This window comes from Thalassophryne amazonica, chromosome 5 (assembly GCF_902500255.1).
Source record: "Thalassophryne amazonica chromosome 5, fThaAma1.1, whole genome shotgun sequence".
Taxonomy (NCBI): Eukaryota; Metazoa; Chordata; class Actinopteri; order Batrachoidiformes; family Batrachoididae; genus Thalassophryne; species Thalassophryne amazonica.
Genome location: NC_047107.1, coordinates 26,883,862 through 26,902,076, shown reverse-complemented (window position 1 = coordinate 26,902,076; position 18,215 = coordinate 26,883,862). Strand labels below are relative to the sequence as shown.

Sequence of the window (18,215 nt, the reverse complement as noted above, 5' to 3'; positions counted from 1 at the left end):
AGTTTTTCCTTCCCACTGTCGCCAAGTGCTTGCTCACAGGGGGTCGTTTTGACCATTGGGGTTTTTACGTAATTATTGTATGGCCTTGCCTTACAATATAAGGTGCCTTGGGGCAACTGTTTGTTGTGATTTGGTGCTATATAAATAAAATTGATTGATTGATTGACCACTGAGGGTTGCTCAGGGGCCACTCTTCAAGAAAGGCTGCTGTAAAACCACTGCTATACTTCTATGTATTTAATCAACTACCAACCTGTCAGTAAATTAATCAGACAATAATACACTTGGGTGCAAAACAGATCAGCAGTCAATTGTACAATTACTGTTATTGTACAGTTCCAAGGCTTCCAAAGCCCTGTATTTGGAAGAACACAAAAAGCGCAGTAATTCTTGCACCTATCACCTGATCTGGATGCAGTCACTCTCAAAGCCAATTAGGAGCTCATATTCATTTTGAACATCCTGTGGCAGGAAAAAAACAAAAACAAAAAAACATTTACAGGCCTGTGTGTTTTCCATCTGACTGCTTGCTTACAAAGGGTTTAAAGATGTGGCAACAAAGGTCATATGATGGAAACAATCACAGGATTTCACTGTTTTTGATTTGGCACATATCACAATCGACAAGACAATTCCTTCTTTATTTTTGCAGTATTTAGTGTTGAAATCGTGTGTGAAGTACCATAAAGGACACATTTAAAAATACATTTTAGCTTTTATTTTCAGATCACATCGCAATTTTTAAGATGGACATAAATCATAAATCACTCACGTATGTTTTATTCTCATTTTTACAAAAATATTTACACATGGAGATGACATGAGAACAAACAAATAAATAGACGATTAGTAGTAGTTTCAAATGATCAGCGTGGTGTGATGCATTCTGGGTAGTGAACAAAGCAGTCAGTCTGAACACATGACGGCGACAGGCTGCTCTTAATTCTTTTTCACATTTCACATTTTCTATATTTGTGACAGGCCTCTGGCCCGCCGCCTCGCCTGGGCATGCATTCTCACGGCTGTGAGTACTGGATTGACGTGTTGGCGGAGCAGCGCTGCTAAAGACAGTTAACGAGTCTCCTCATCAGAGATCCTTTCACCAGCAGGAGTAAGAGAACAGCGGATACTGGCTCCACTCAGCCATGTTGCCATGGTGATAGCTGTGGTGCACAGCTTGCGTGGTGTACTCAGTGGTCAGGTGGTGAGGAGGTGGATACTGAGCAGGACCGGCGCCGCTCCATTGGCTGAGCGGCTGCTCGGCACCGTAAGGGTTGTAGATATGGTGGCCAATCACCCCCGGCTTGCTGCCCTGAGTCATGGTCATGTTGAGCACCCCGGTGTAGTCCTGGGGGCTGGAAAGGTGCTGGGGGCCGCAGGAGGAAGAGCTGACCTCATGTGGGCGTGGCTTTGTAGACTCATGGTCAGGGACAGTGGCGACATCAAGGACCCTGGACTCATAGCTGGTTCGTCCCGATCCACCGTTGCTGCTGCCGACACTGGAGGAAGGAGACGGTGACTTTCCGTACTCATGGAACCTGATGGGTAAAAAGGCTGTCAGGGGACGGTTTGTGATGAGATCTTGTCTTACAGAACTTCAACACGACTCACCTGTAAGGCTGGTATGTGGTTGGAGCTGGCACAAGCTGCTCTGCGTTGTACATGTCTCTGGAATCCGTCCCAGCAGGAGACTCGGTCCTCATACTGTGCTCCCTCTCAGCGGTCCAGGGGGAGTACCGCTCCTCTTTCACCACCTCAACCTCATCCTTTTTTGGGGCATCTCCTTCTCCTCTGTTATAGCCCTCATATGTCGGCTGACAGAAATCTGTAACAAGAGACAAAAAAAATTATAGGCTATCCTGCCAACTTTTAAGCATTGCAAAGTTGTGAATATATATATATATATATATGTGTGTGTGTGTGTGTGTGTGTATATGTGCAGGGGTAGTGGCCAAGTGGTTAATGCGCTTGGTTTCAGTGCAGAAGATTCCGGATTCAAATCCCACCCCTGCCACATTTTATATATATATATATCCCCACAGACACAAAATCAGCTCATCTACTTTCTAGGGAGTACCTTTGATGCAAGTATCAACTGTCTGCACTTCACTGTTGAGTCGACATCGTTTTCACAAGAAAAAAACCAATCATCATTAATATGCACATATAAGCATAAAATAACCTTAATTAGGAAGCATGGTATTCCTTTCCACTGTTATGTGGATGACTGTCAGATGTATGGGCCTCTTAGAAAGAACGATGCACACTCTGTCATAGGGATGGATATCGATAACCGGTTCCAGTTAAAAATCCATAAGAAATTATTTGATCCACTGACGTCAATAGCCTTTTTGCTTAACGATTCCCTTATCGGAACATATTACGCCGGAGCAGCCGTGTTTTTTTTTTTTCTTTGAGGGTGTGTATTGGGAAAAGAATCATTTCTCTAAGTTGATTGCAGACCTGCTGTGTCTGGGTCAATGTAGCTTGCGCTGTTTCTTCGTAGAAGAAACAAGCGCATGTTTCTTCGTAGCTTGTTGCGCTCGTTTCTTCTACGAAGAAACAGCGCAAGCTACATTGACCCAGACACATAACTCCCCTCAACGCCATTTAAAGATGTCAATCATGAGTCACCTTTGTCCGAATTAAAGTCACTAACTGGGACTCTTGTCTTGAAGAAACGAGAATCGTCCTCCGTTCCATTCTGTTTTGTGGGACTAACTGCACAGCTCCAAATGCTGTGTAGCTCTCTGCCGAGTAAAGTTGGAAAGACAGATTTTGGTCAGAATTAATCGGTATTTTAAATCAAATGACACCTTTTTCCAAACTTCCTCCAACGTCCTCCGTTCTTTTAGTGCAGCAGATAACCAAAACAATTGTTGAGTTTGTGATAAAAGCATGAAATTTGGTACACATATAGCCAAAGGCATACAGAAAAGATTTGGATATGGAGGCATTATGAATTTTCAACATAGCACCCATGGCAGCCATTTTTCAAAATGGCCACCAGCAACGCCTGTTTTCTTATGAGTGAACGTCATAATATGATATTTTAGACATATTTACCATATATTGTACTTGGTAAATATCTGTAGGATAATTGAAAAGTTGTCATTTCATATTCAAGATGGCCACCATTTCCCAAGATGGCAGCCAGCACTTGTATGACGGTCTGATATGCATGATCTCAGTGTCAAATCAGTCACCGTTTATGATGCAGAATTCAAATTCTGAACTTAAAATTGGTCAGAAGCATCCTTCTACCTCACAACTGAACATGACCACTGTTTCTCTCAAAATGGCAGCCATATGGCCCACAATAAAATGTATAATTGCATGTAAATAGAGCTATTACACATTTTATTGGAATTAAAATGATGAACAAAAGTAAAAATCCCCATATCTGCAAGAACTGAACCATTGAGATGTCCTTTGCAGTCTAAGCGAGAAGACAAGGGGAGTGGATATACTTCACTTGCAGAGCATTTAATCCAGTTCAATGCACTTGGCCAGCTCCCTTCAACATTTCCTATTGGAAGACTGGATGAGGGTCATGGTATTGAAGCAGCCATGGTTGTGAACAAAGCTCAATATCATCATACATGCAGGCTGAAGTACAATGAAACCATGTTGAAAAGGGCAAAAAAGCGAACATGCAGTGAAAGTCCTGATCAACAGTCAGAATCCAAACTCAGAAGATCCCAACCAAGTCGGACTCCTGAAATGAGACAGGACATCTGTTTCTTCTGCAGACAGCCTGCTGGCAATGAAGGCCTTCACGAGGCTGCAACATTTCAAGTAGACAATCGGGTGCGTGCTGCTGCAACCCTGCTTCAAGACACAGAATTACTTGGATGACTTAGTGCTGGGGACATGGTGGCAGTTGAAGCTAAGTATCACTCCAGATGCCTAGCAGGTCTCTATAATCGTGCCAGAAAGGTTAACCTGGAAGGTCTTGAAGGTAATAGCAAGGGACATGCAGCATCAACCTCTGGTGTTGTTTGTGCTGAGTTGGTGCTTTACATCGAGGAGACCAGACATTATGGGTCAGCACCGGTATTCAAACTAGCGGAATTTTCCCAGCTCTACAAGTCACGAATGGAACAGTTAGGAGTTGAGGTTGAGAGCAGAATTAACTCTACACGGCTGAAAGAGAAACGTCTTGCTGAGTTCCCAGATATGCAAGCTTACACGAAGGGAAGAGATGTCCTGATGGCCTTTGAAGATGACATCGGCACTGCTCTTGTCAAAGCCTGTGAGCAGGATAACAACGAAGATGCTATGCACATTGCATGTGCTGCACAGATAGTCCGCCGTCACATTTGGTGAGGCAAAACAATTTAATGGTCCTACTCTATGACCGAACCAGCACTTGCACAGAAATAGATACGGCAAGAAGGAAGTTATTCGCCAAGACGCACAATGCAGAATCAATCCCTCCGACCAAGGCTGCCCTGGAAGACCACGTCAAGAGAGCAGTATATACCAAGGAGGTCACGTGTGGGGTCAAGTGCTGGTGTCAACACCAGAACTACCTTCACCGTGCAAATGGGGTTGGTCAAAGAAATCTGAGGGAGACTATGAACCCTTCTGGACATGCCTACCAGATGAAGGCCAGTCCAGTTATGAACTTGTCTCTTGCAAATGTAAGAAGGGTTGTGTTGGGCATTGCAAGTGCAAAAAAGCTCAGTTACAATGCACTGCCCTCTGCTTCCTTGAAGGCGAGTGTGAATAGTCTTCCTTGTGATAGACCCTAGATTTGGCCTCACTTAATATATGTCTTGTGAGATAGAACAAAGCTTCTCAGAAATTCTACATTTGCTAATTCAAATTATGCATCACGAAAAATGTATAATTCGACACAGAGTTTATCCGTATCTAACCAGTCTGGAAACAATGGCGACCATTTTGAATTTTTAATGAAAATGTCTAATCCAAAAAAACACATTAGCAAGCCCTTATGGTAATTAATTAATCGAATTCTGTGTACAGTGTCACATTATATCCATCACTCATAAGAAAACTGCTGTTTCTGGTGGCCATTTTGAAAAATAGCTGCCATGGGCGCCATGTTGAAAATTCATGATGCCTCCATTTTCAAATCTTTTCGATATGCCTTTGGCTATATGTGTACCAAATTTCATGCTTTTATCACAAACTGAATGATTCTTATACATATTGGAGTTAAGCTGCTGGACTAATTATGAATTTGCAGCGCAGCCAGCTGCAAATACGGTCTTGCAGCTGGCTGTCTTACAGTCAGTCTAATACCTGACTAGAAATGCTTTTGACAAAAACTACAGAGTTTGTTCGTACAGTTTACGATTCATTTTAAAATTATTTTGTTTTTAAATCCCTGAATGCTCTTGCCTCTTCCTACCTCTCTGAGCTCCTATACCCTCATAAACCTACCTGCTCTCTCAGGTCAGCTGATCAGCTGTTCCCGAGTTTGCCAAAAACTAAGTGGAAGCTCAGTGGGGACTGGGGCCGTGCATTCGCTGTTGCGGCCCCAAAATTATGGAACAACCTGCCTCAGCAGATTAGACAGGCCTCATCTGTCTGTTTTTAAATCTCTTTTGAAAATCCATCTCTTCCCCTCAGCCTTTGATACTTGAGATGTTGACTTTATTCTTTTATTTGATTTTATTGTTTTTATTGTATGTTTATTTATGTTTTTTGGCTTTTAATTATTTTAGTTGTATTTTGTTTGCAACTGTATGTGAATTATGTCTTTTATGATGATTTTTATTTTTTGTACAGCACTTTGGTCCACTTTGGTTGTTTTAAAGTGTTTAATAAATAAAGTTGATTGGTTAATGCCCTTTAAACTCAGTGGAAAAAGATGTCTACATGACATGAATAAATATATCAAAGCAAAATAATGCTGCACATGTGAATGTGGCACCATTCGTATAATCCACCGAAACCCTCACTTTGACAGCAAGTTTTCTAGTTTCTAGTTTACTTGTCACTTAATGTCTTAGAATGAATTTACATCCATCATTAAGAAATACAAACAGTATGTGGCTGTACGGTAAATCTGTCTCCAGGTGCATCTCAAAAAAATTTGAATATCTTGAAAAGTTCAATTCAAGCTTTTGTAAAATTTCATTTATGATAATTACAGCCAACAGCTCCAAAAAAAGTGAGAAGAAAAAAGCATCTCAAAGTACTACAATATTTCATCTCACGTTTGAGTAACTCACTTTCGCAGTAAAGTATTCTGCAGTATGAATACTGTCAATCTCTTATGCCCCATCCGCACTGAGACAGATTTAGGCATATCCCCAAAAGTTTTGTATTGTACTGGTGATTTGTCCACAAGGAACCAGCATTTACAGGGCCAAAACCACTATTTTTTGAAAACGGGTTCCAGAGTGGGCAAATCAAAGGGTTGGATTAGCGTCATCATGTGGACAGCCTATATGGAACTCTTGTGTCATCTTCATTATTTTCTCATTATTTTCTCATTCTGTTACAGCACAACATACAGGCATATGTACTACAGAAGTTTCAGTGGCTTCGTGTGGATGCATTTTTCACCGTTTCATATTTCTTGAAATGGTGCCGTGTTTACAAAACACTTTGAAAATGACAAAGGATTAGAACGTAGGAAAGTTCCGTTTCCATGTGGACAAGGCCTTAGTCTGGTTCAATACACACAATCACAGTTATGGGGAAGGCTACTGACTTGACAGTTGTCAATAAGACTGACATCCTCCACAAGGAAGGTAAGCTACAGAAGGCCATTGCTGAAATGGTTGGCTGTTGGCAGAGTGCTGTATCAAAGCATATTCATGGAGTTGAGGGGAAACGTGTGGTCAGAAAAGATACTAAAGCAACAGGGATGACAGCAGCTTTGAGACGGTTATCAAGCAAAGCCCATTCAAGAACTTGGAGGAGCTTCACAAACAGTGGAGGTGGGAGTCAGGGCATCAAGCGCCATGACACACAGATGTGTCCAGGAAATGGATTACAAGTGTCACAATCCTAGTATCGAGCCACAAGTCAGAAGTCTTACCTGGACTGAGAAAAACAACTGGACAGTTATTTTGTGGTCCAAAGTCCTATTTTCAGATTAAAGTGCATTTTAGAGTTCAATTGAAAATCAAAGTCCCAGAGTCTGGAGGAAGAGTGAACACAGAATCCAAGTTGCTTGAAGTCCAGTTTGAGGTTTAGGCAGTCAGTGATGATTTGGGGTGCCATGTCATCTACTGGTGTTGGTCCATTGTGTGTTATCAAGTCCAACATCAACACAGCTGTCCACCAGACAGAGCACTTAGAGCACTTCATGCTTCCATCTGTTGATTAGATTTATGGAGATGCAGATTTCCTTTTCCAGCAGGATCTGGCACCTGCCCACAGTACCAAAATTACTAGCATACTGTACTTAATTAGCATAGACCTCGATTTGGGTGTTTACTGAATCAAATGTTTGTGGGCTGAGTGGTAGTTCTCATAACAATTTGCTGTGGCCATTAAAAAAATTATGACCCACTTATTTCCTAAGTAATCATATCTTAACAGGGTTAGCATTTAAAGCTACATCAGACAATAATTTTACTCAACGCAACTCCTGGAGCATACGTTTTACAATAACAACACAACAAGCCAGATCATTAGATATTTGTAATAAAATGATCAAAAAAGACGGATCTCCATAGTAGCTGCAACCTCAGCCTCTGACTGAATACAACGTCAACACAAGGCAAAAAAAAGGGAAAAAAAAAAGCATCAACACACGATCTGCCACTCAAAGTGGCCTATGTAAAGCAGCAGATAACATAACATTTACAGAAGAACCTTTCAGATAGTGATACAAGCACCAAATTAGGCACAAACACTCCTTAGACATCACTCTTTTGAAAAAGCAGACTATCCACTTTATTTTCAATAGGCATCCAGGTAGGGGTCAACTGAAGAATTACAAAGGGGTCAAAATTGACTATACCACATTATTCGACTGATCATAAAGATTCCAAGAAGGTACAGTTTGGACTATATGTGACTGAATGTTATGGGGGAATGACGTTATGGGGCAAAAACAGCAAAAACAGTGACAAAGGTCAATTTCAGTTTGGATAGGGGCCAAAGTTAAAGTTGCTCTAATTTTGGTGAAAACTAATGCAAATTATTGGTTAAAGTAAAAAGTGAATTTAAATACTATTTCTATCTATATTATAATAAGCAGGGGAGGTGGGCACATGGTTAGTGTGCTTGGTTTCAGTGCAGAAGGTTCCAGGTTCAAAACCCACCCCTGCCACATTTCTCCATGCAATGTGGAGTTGTGTCAGGAAGGACATCCGGCATAAAACTCGTGCCAAATCAGTATGTAGACGCAACCCCGAGTGGAAAAACAAGGGAGCAGCCAAAGGGATTTTATTATCTATATTATAATAGACAAGTGGCCTCGGTGTATGGCTTTGATCACGGAGAAACCAGGGAGAGCTGACATTTGCAGTTTGGTACGCTCATGTATTTTGGGTCAAGGATGAATGCGGCAAAAACGGAAACATGACAGGACAAATATTTTTTAAGAAATTAGCGATTTTAGCTAACCAGTAAACAATGAACACTGTGCTGCAATGCATCATGAGAGTTAGGGGTTTTAAATGTTGTTATTGTGGTTTATGTTAGTTTAACAGTGTTGTTAGTGTTATTTAGTCAGTTAAGTGCTATATTGCTGTTACCATGAGTGATTTAAAGTGTCATGCTCCCGGTACCATAAGGGAAAAGTGTAGTGCTTTTAACGTCTTCCTCCACAGTCTCTGTTTGTCAAATTAAAAGCACATGCTTACAGCAGAATGCAGAAGACAAAAAGCTCTGCGTGCATGCAATTTTGATCACACAGAAACTGGGGAGAGCTGACATTTGCCATTTGGTATGTTTATGTATTTTGGGTCAAAGTTGAACGGTGCCAAAACCAAACGTTGATAGGACTAATATTTTCAGAGAAGCTACATATATTGGCTAACAACACTGAAAAATGGGCATTGATATTTACATTTTGGAGTCACACGCCAATCCAGCAGGGGGCGGTAAATCATCTATATATTAAAAGCGTAAGTGCGTGATTTTCTTCAGTAAGTTCAATGTAAGTACATAATATAATTGTAAATATATTAAAAATACATGGATGACACAAGAAAGTGAAAACACTAATTTTCATTGTGGTCCATTTAAATATCAAATGACAAAATAGAAGTAAAAGTTAAATAATAATAATAATAATAATAATAATAGTGTATATGAAAAGAACAAAGAATTTATAAATAAATCGTTGAGGTCTAAGGTTACAAAAACACTCTGGACTCACATGCCATTCCAACTCATTATAGAAACTTTGCACAATTTCTTACCACCCTTGAAAAATGTCAGCTACGTATGTTACAAACACTACCCAATCTAGAGCCCATGGATCCCCACGGGCAACATGCTAGTTATTATTATTATTAATATTTTTTAATGCTATTATACCTACTAGTAGAATGAAAAAATATCATCAAAAGTGGACTTTTAATCTAGGGGTGTTGTAGGGAACCACGCCCCCCCACCCCCTTTACGTCTGGATTTGCCCCTGGTTTGCCGTCTGAGCAGGAAGAAAGGATAACATGTATTCATGCAGAAAGCACAACCAGACTGACAGGTAAGAAAGTTTTATCTGCATTTTTTTACATCATTTCGTCCTAAGAACGAAACTTTAAGCCCCGGTCACACGGCACTAACGACGGACAAGGAAGCCCAAGTGAAACAAGAAATCTGGACTTATGTTGACTTTCAGAGGCATCGTTTAACCTTCGTCCAGCTTCATTCCTGCAGCTGGCACTTCTCACACTTTTCAAACAGTTGAAAAATGTGAATGAATCCCAACAACAACTTCAATTCATTCGCATTTCGTTTTGCTTTCTGTCTTGATGGCTCCTTATCGTTTGCGTAGTTTCTGTAACATCAGCATTCCATTTGACTGTCGTCCAACCTCCCAAGTCCGGCATGAACGCTGACAAAATCGGAATGGATCAATAACTAAAGCTCCGTAACATCCTTGTATCATTGATGAATCGTCCATGTGTGGAACGACAAGCAACGTTTTCATACAGAAACAATAACGATAAGAACGTTTTGTCAACTACTTTAACGATTTACGCACGTTCCAGTCGTTTGTGGCTGGCCTGCATGTGCACACATGTTGTTGTGAAGACAAACAACATCTCACCTCTTGTCAAAACAAGCAGATCCCACACCGGCAAGTACTGTAGACATGAGCACAGGGTGGCTGCCCTCAGTCTCATACTTGCTGTCAGTAACGTCATCATGAATGTTTCGTTTTGATTTCATTTAAAGTGTCGAGGTCGACGTTCGCTTCATTTTTCTGTCATTAGTTTCAGTTTTGTTTCGCTTCTTTTTGTGCTCTTGATTCTCAGGCTTTTGGTGATTGGGAAAGGTACAAGATCATTCGTCCACCTTTTCTCGACGATTTGTGACTTTTTGAGTTTTTATCCTTCGTTGAGCTATCGCTGTGTGCCCTGTGACCAGGCCCTTAGGTGCATTTGGATGGAAAAGGGGCATTAGTATTTGTTGTTGACACGTCGCAGGTCTTCAGCTGTTTTTAGCGAGGACATTCACAAAGCGGCACAGACTTTGAAAGAAAAAAAGGTGTAAAAATGTCTTAGTAAAGGCCAGTGCAGGTGTGCTTCCGTCACCGTGCATTGACAGACGACAACTGTTTTTTTTAGCTCACAGCATCAAACACTAACAGTGGGCAGTTCAGCCGAACCTCCGACCTCCCCCTGCCCACGGGCCAGTTTTAATGCTGCAATCGACCCACTGTATCTCTGCAATCGACATATTGGGAACCCTCATTTATACAGTATAAAAATATAAAAATAATAGTAAAGTTAGAGAAGCAATTTTAATCCGATTACTGATTTGTAAATATTAACTCGTTAGATTACTCGTTACTGAAAACACAGTCAGATTAGAGTAAGCATAAAAATTAAGACAAATAACGCAAATGAGAAGTCTATAAAAGTACATTATGTACCCTTTGTTTTGGATATTCCTTTTTGCCCACTGTCATTTGAGTGACGTCTACAAATAAAGATGAGGAGCAGCTAAATTCCTGTTCTACTGGTCTTGCAATAGTAAGACTACACTCTAAAAAGTAATTCAGTGGATTTGTATGTATCACAGTAAGAAGCAGCTATAATGGCTCAATAAATCTATTAAACACATTCAATTGATTGTTTGAGTTGGATATACCAAAATAAATGCCTAAAAATGTAATAGTTAATTTTATGTTAAATATACATGTATTATTTGAGTTTATTTCCCACACCAACCCCACACAAAAATACGCTATTGAACCATGAAACCTGTTAAGGCACCTTGACACATCCACGAATTTGATCTCCACACTGCTGCGCAATTCATCGTGCCAATGATGCCATGCTATATAAAATAATCATTTCATGGCCAATGATGTATTTGCTCTCAGAATGTGGCTGATGAAACCGTTCTCTCATCGCTCCCAGAATCACAGAGAAATTATCTACAGCTGCAGGTTGTCTCGTGCACACTGTGCAGTGGAGAACGCATTTGGAATCTTGTCTCAAAGGTAATTATTTATAATATATATATTGTTATTGAATGGTAAAACAGTTGCATTTTCATTCCTTTTTATGAGTTAACTAATGTATCTGTAAAGTTATGTTTATTATAGATATAACATCGCTTCATAATCGTTCAGCTGCGCTGTGCGCAATGATGCGCATTGACACGCATCGACACGGAGTGTTTTTGAATAGGTTGCACAGTGTTCACAACTAATTCACGCAAGTGGCACGTGACTAATGCGTGCCAGAAATTTTGAACATTTCAAAATTTTCTTTGTGCACTGGCAAACAGCCAGTGCACAATTCACGCACAGTTTACAACACGTTTACTCACTTGGCACACACTTGCACAGTGAGGAGATTAACTTTGTGCAAATGTCAAGGTGCCTTTACTGAGATGGCTACACTAACCGAACAGAAGGAGTCGGAGGAAGTACCTGGGGAACTGTCCTCCTCAGAGTCTCTGCTCAAATGGTGCTCATCCTGGTTTGCTGTTGAGGCCGCTGAGGTCTTGTTTGCACGCCTGTAAATTAAGATTATATCCAGTAAAGAAACATTTGGTCTGTATTGGGGACCTATGTTCAAATAGACAGTTAAACTGAAATTTTTGCAGGCACAGACTCTAAGAACAGGTGTGACACTGGCCTTTTTTTGTTCGTGCCTTCATCCCGGAAACCTTTTGCAAAAGGGTTGTGATCGATCTTCAGTTTGGTAATCTGGAGAGGAGGAGGGGAAAATCAGTGAGTTAGGTACAACTGGCTCCTCTGTAGTTGACGGCAGTGACTTAAACTGACCTTGGTGTTCTGGTAGGCGGTGACAGCTGTGAAGGAGGTCTCTGGGAAGGTAAACGTCTGGAAAACACTCCAGCGGACGCTGAACAGGTCATCTGCCTGCACGATGTGGAAACGCGGGTGGTAGCGGTGCATAGAGTGCAGGATGATCTGTGGATTCGAAAAGATGAAGTGTCTGTCTTTCAGCTTTTGCAACAACGTGGGGGTTGTTTGGGGGGTGGGGCTGAGCATTTGTACTCACGTGGCCGTGCTGGTCCAGCGTATTGTTGGTGAGCTTGAGCTTGAGAAAGGAGACAGACTGCTTCATCCAGTGGCTCCCCGGGGCTGGGGAGTCTGGGTGGAGGTAGGTCCTGCAGGGAGGCTGAGGCTCCGCTTTTCCTGCCACCTCCCATTTCTCTTTATTCCACTAAAGGAAGGAGACAGTCCCCCCCCCCATCATTAGGCTAATCTGTCATACAGAAAAGTGATTTACAGAGGAGCACTTTCTTCCCTTCCCACAGTGCAGAGTGGAGGGTGACGACTATTCTGTACCACCCACAGAGACAGGGGGCAGTACAGCGGGCTCCCAGCAGGGGATAGAAAAACAGGAAGAGATAGTCGCCTTTGATGTACAATGTTAGGGGAGACACGGGGGATAACGACCGGTGAGAGCCACACGGCTGCTCTGTGTCAAGGCTACTGCGCTTTATGTGGAATCACTCTGGTAATCTATCAATCCTTTAAATCACTGATCAAGTGATAAAAGCTGAGTAGTCCAGGTTCTATTATATCACATTTAAGCATATCACTGTATTTAAGTACATTTTGGTTTTGACTGATGGACAAATGTGATGTCATAAAATATCAGAATGAGTTCTAGAAAACAGAGAGCTGTATTTGTGACATTTTATAACTGCAGTTGATTAACAGATGAAATAGTAAGTCCCTTCAGCTACTCCCTTGTTTGCACTTGGGGTCGCCACAGGAAATCCAAGGTGGATCTGCATGTTAAATTGGCACAAGTTTTACGCCGGATGCCCTTCCTGACGCAACTCCACATTACATGGAGAAATGTGGCAGGGGTGGGATTTGAACCCGGAACCTTCTGAACTGAAACCAAGCGCATTAACCACTTGGCCACCACCCCTGCTAATGAACAGATGAAATAATTCTCAAATAATACAACACTGAATATAAATACTGACCCTTTAAATCACTGGTTCAAACAAAGAAGCGTAAATAAGTCAAATTCCAGCTTCTCAAATTTGATGAGATTTTTTTTCCCTCTTTTTTGCATCAATGTAATTAAATATAGTTCAGCTTTTCACTTAAACAAAACATGACACTCTAAAACGGAGGTACCCAAATTTTTCCGTTGAATCATTTGTTTCCACAAATTTATCAGGATGGGGGCCTTAAATGTTGAATACATGAAATTACATTGCAATTAAATGTATTGTATTTTATAGAGAGTTAACAATATAAATCCAAAATTTCTTCATTAAAATAATAAAAACAATACTCTGTAATCTGATTTGCATAGAGTTTATCAGCTGTCGTGGTGGGAGAGTTTGAAATTCCTGAAGAAAGGGAGCACAGGCCAAAGTGACTGTTGGATTGGCTTGTGGAAAACTGAAATTGCCATTTTCTGATATTTTATTACCACATGAATTATTACTTGAGAAAATAATCAAAATGACCAAATATAAAGTCAAAATAAAAACAAAATAAATGAAGAAATACCAAGCATAATTATTTATTAGTCACTGATCGCAGGAAAAGGTGTTTCAAGTTACTGCTTTTTAAATTTGAAAATTTCCTACTTTTCTCTTTTTTTGTACCACTTTAGTGATAAATGTTCCCCATTTTCCTCTAATTTATATTGAATTATTAATTAATTTATAAAATAATCATCAGATAGTAAATTGCAGTAATAAACATAATTATTAATTCTTTAACTCATTCATCAAGTTACAAATGTCAAGTAAAGAATTTCAAGTTCCAGCTTTTCCAATCTGAGATTTTGTTGGTTTTCTCTCTTTTACATCACCAAAATGAAATCAAGTTTTCTGGATTGACCAAAAACAACAATGTAATTCATGAAATGATAAAAGTCAAAGCAATTTCAAATTCAATCTCCTCAGAAATTTGTTGCTTTTCTTTCTCTATCTATACATTTTTTTGGTTCTTATTGTAATCATATATATTTAGGTTGTCGACTGTTGGATGAACAACAAAAATGGCACTAAAATATGGGATTGTGTGTTCAAAAAATTAGACACTATTCTCATTTTCCAGTTTTCTGATTTATTTATAAATGGCATCAGTGATTATTTGGAAGCAGGGGTGGTGGCCGAGTGGTTAATGCGCTTGGTTTCAGTTCAGAAGTTTCTGGGTTCAAATCCCACTCTTGTCACATTTCTCCATGTAATGTGGCGTTGCGTCAGGAAGGGCATCCGGCGTAAAACTTGTGCCAATTCAACACACAGATCCACCTTGGATTTGCTGTGGCGACCCCGAGTGCAAACAAGGGAGCACTTTACTTACTATCAGCGATTATTTGGGAAAAACCTAATCAGATAATAAATTGGAACATTATTTAAATTGTCTATTAATGAATATTATTATAATGCAGTCATAAATACAATTAGATCTTCCAGGCAACAGAGGAAAGCAGGAGCATCAAACATCAAATTTTTAACAACTTCACCTTTCTGACTTTTTGGTTCGTACCTTATACCTGAAGCCGTCTTGAGGGATCATGTCCACCAACAGGATGTACTTTGCACATGGAATAAGACCGGACAGATTCACTTTACAGTGCGGAAACATTCTCCTGAAAGAAATACAACGTGCACTTACTGTCAACACATCGCTCAGTCACGGCAACACTAAACAGATTTGTCTGCTCACATTACCGGCCCGGTTTAGTGATGATCATCTCTGTTCCTATTTCATGAAAGGTCTTCCAGAGGTCAGAATCCTCCAGAGTCATCCTGATGTTGCCCTGCAGGTAGGACTCAGGGCCTGCAGCCAGGGCGGCAGGAGGAGGCCCGCTGAAGTTGGGCTTCAAGTCTAACAAAAGAAGTTAATTCATCATAAAAAAAAATTAAAAATCCTTTGAAAATACATAACTAATCTGGCAAAGCGACTACAAACTCCAAACTGCTCACCGAACTGGAAATCATGACAGAAAGGAAAGACTCACCTCTGATGGACTGCATGCTTCAGAATCAGCGGCAGCTGCGTGCACATTCGTGTGCAAAGTGCCAACCATGCAGCAAATCCAAGTGTCAGAAATAGAGAAAAGTGTTCCCTCCTTGCATAAATCCTGCAGCTCAAGAAGTCCAGTCAGATGTTTCAGTCCTGCAGGATGGGCTGACCATGACTTTTAAGAGGGCCAGTGGGGTGGGCGGGGTCAGGAGGGCCATTCCCAGGCTTTGAAGTATGGCAGTGATGAGTCAGGGTCCTGCTGTGATTGGAGGGGGCTGGAAATCAAAGAAACTTAACAGAGTCTTGATACCGTCCGCACAGGAAGGGGGACGGAGGAAATGCATCTTTATTAACTGGCTAAGAGACTTTAAAACAAATACGGACGCACTCCCCTGCTGCAGATCCGAGCTTCTGGCGGGACCAGATTCTGTGGAAATAACACACACAGAACCGCACGATAAAATATCTCACAGTGCGTCTGTACTCAGTATGATTCAGGGAGCGAGAGGGAGAGAAAACCTGCTTTTAAATGTGCCAATCTGCTGTGTGCAGTGATTAAAGGATTTTTGTTTTATGAAAATGAAATGGGAACTGTGAAAAATAGAACTCAAAACTTCTGACCTTTTAAAAGCAGGGAGCTCAAACTGCTGGCCCAGGGGCCAGATGTGGCCCATGACACTACTTCACATGGACAACTTTACTGTCAATGATTGTTTACTTATTTAATTGTACGCAGTGTGACGCTTGACATCAAATTGGCCCTATCCAAAAAGAGATGACATAAAAACATACGAATGTATAAATAATTTTATACATGGCGCTTGAGCCATATATAAAAAAATCCCATCACACCATGCAGCTCTCACTTCACTTTGCTCAGTCAGTTTTAACCGAGCATTATGAATCGACATCAGATGTTTTCATGTGGATCAAAACTCTTTTCTTTATCACTTCATAAAAGAAAAATATGTTGTCTTTTTTCTTTTACTTATATTGAAATTCAATTTGGTTCCATTCACTCACACAGCAGCAGCAGGGGCTTCACAATTTGGAAATTAGCACTGTGATTAAAGAAACACCAACACACGACAGGAATAACCACGGGTCCAATCACTACCCTGCACATCGCCACATGAGCAGGGTATTGCAATCACTCCTGTGCATGTGCACGCATGCGTGTGTGTGTGTGAAGAAAATAACAAAACCAAATAAACAAAAACCCACCTCCACATATTTCTACCAAACATGGTGGGAAAACAGTATTAAGTGTTTTCAAGTGATGAACGTTTGGAAAAGATTGGTTGAAGTTGAGCAAAACACTGCCCAAAAAACACATTTACCCAGCAGGGGTGGTGACCAAGTGGTTAGTGCACTTGGTTTTGGGTGTGGAAGGTTCCCAGTTCAAACCCCACCCCAGCCACATTTCTCCCTGTAATGTGGAGTTGCATCAGGAAGGGCATCTGGCATAGGATTTGTGCCAAATCAACATGCAGGTCTGCCTCGTATTTGCTGTGGCGACTTCGTGTAAAAACAAGGGAGCAGCTGAAGGAAGTTACTTTTTTATCTTCACTACTTGTGAAGGGTAGTTGTAAAACAGCTAACTGATCATCTGCAGAGGAATGGTCTATTTGAAGAGTTTCAGTCAGGTTTTAGAATTCATCATAGTACAGAAACAGCATTAGTGAAGGTTACAAATGATCTTCTTATGGCCTCGGACAGTGGACTCATCTCTGTGCTTGTTCTGTTAGACCTCAGTGCTGCTTTTGATACTGTTGACCATAAATTTTATTACAGAGATTAGAGCATGCCATAGGTATTAAAGGCACTGCGCTGCGGTGGTTTGAATCATATTTATCTAATAGATTACAATTTGTTCATGTAAATGGGGAATCTTCTTCACAGACTAAAGTTAATTATGGAGTTCCACAAGGTTCTGTGCTAGGACCAATTTTATTCACTTTATACATGCTTCCCTTAGGCAGTATTATTAGACGGTATTGCTTAAATTTTCATTGTTACGCAGATGATACCCAGCTTTATCTATCCATGAAGCCAGAGGACACACACCAATAAACTGCAGGATTGTCTTACAGACATAAAGACATGGATGACCTCTAATTTCCTGCTTTTAAACTCAGATAAAACTGAAGTTATTGTACTTGGCCCCACAAATCTTAGAAACATGGTGTTTAACCAGATCCTTACTCTGGATGGCTTACCTGACCTCTAGTAATACTGTGAGAAATCTTGGAGTCATTTTTGATCAGGATATGTCATTCAAAGCGTATATTAAACAAATATGTAGGACTGCTTTTTTGCATTTACGCAATATCTCTAAAATTAGAAAGGTCTTGTCTCAGAGTGATGCTGAAAAACTAATTCATGCATTTATTTCCTCTAGGCTGGACTATTGTAATTCATTATTATCAGGTTGTCCTAAAAGTTCCCTAAAAAGCCTTGAGTTAATTCAAAATGCTGCAGCTAGAGTACTAACGGGGACTAGAAGGAGAGAGCATATCTCACCCATATTGGCCTCTCTTCATTGGCTTCCTGTTAATTCTAGAATAGAATTTAAAATTCTTCTTCTTACTTATAAGGTTTGGAATAATCAGGTCCCATC

At 40.6% G+C, this 18,215-nt stretch overlaps 1 protein-coding gene across 1 annotated transcript; it reads right to left on the bottom strand.

The window, feature by feature from the left end:
* Positions 1–704: 704 nt before the first annotated feature.
* tbx16 (T-box transcription factor 16) lies at positions 705–16,405 on the bottom strand. Its single transcript, XM_034169837.1, has 9 exons — positions 15,591–16,405; positions 15,301–15,457; positions 15,116–15,218; positions 12,645–12,809; positions 12,407–12,553; positions 12,258–12,328; positions 12,050–12,135; positions 1,612–1,825; positions 705–1,538 (listed from the first exon to the last, which is right to left on the bottom strand). Exons 1-9 carry the CDS (start codon positions 15,604–15,606, stop codon positions 1,100–1,102), a joined length of 1,398 nt encoding a protein of 465 aa, XP_034025728.1. The 5' UTR covers positions 15,607–16,405; the 3' UTR covers positions 705–1,099.
* Positions 16,406–18,215: the final 1,810 nt, after the last annotated feature.

What these genes read in the sequence shown, in the direction of transcription:
- tbx16 (XM_034169837.1), bottom strand. An exon ending in ATCATCACTAAACCGGGCCG is followed by an intron (nt 15,219 to 15,300) that starts GTAATGTGAGCA and finishes TATTTCTTTCAG; the next exon opens with GAGAATGTTTCCGCACTGTA. An exon ending in AAGACGGCTTCAGGTATAAG is followed by an intron (nt 12,810 to 15,115) that starts GTACGAACCAAA and finishes TCCTTCCTTTAG; the next exon opens with TGGAATAAAGAGAAATGGGA.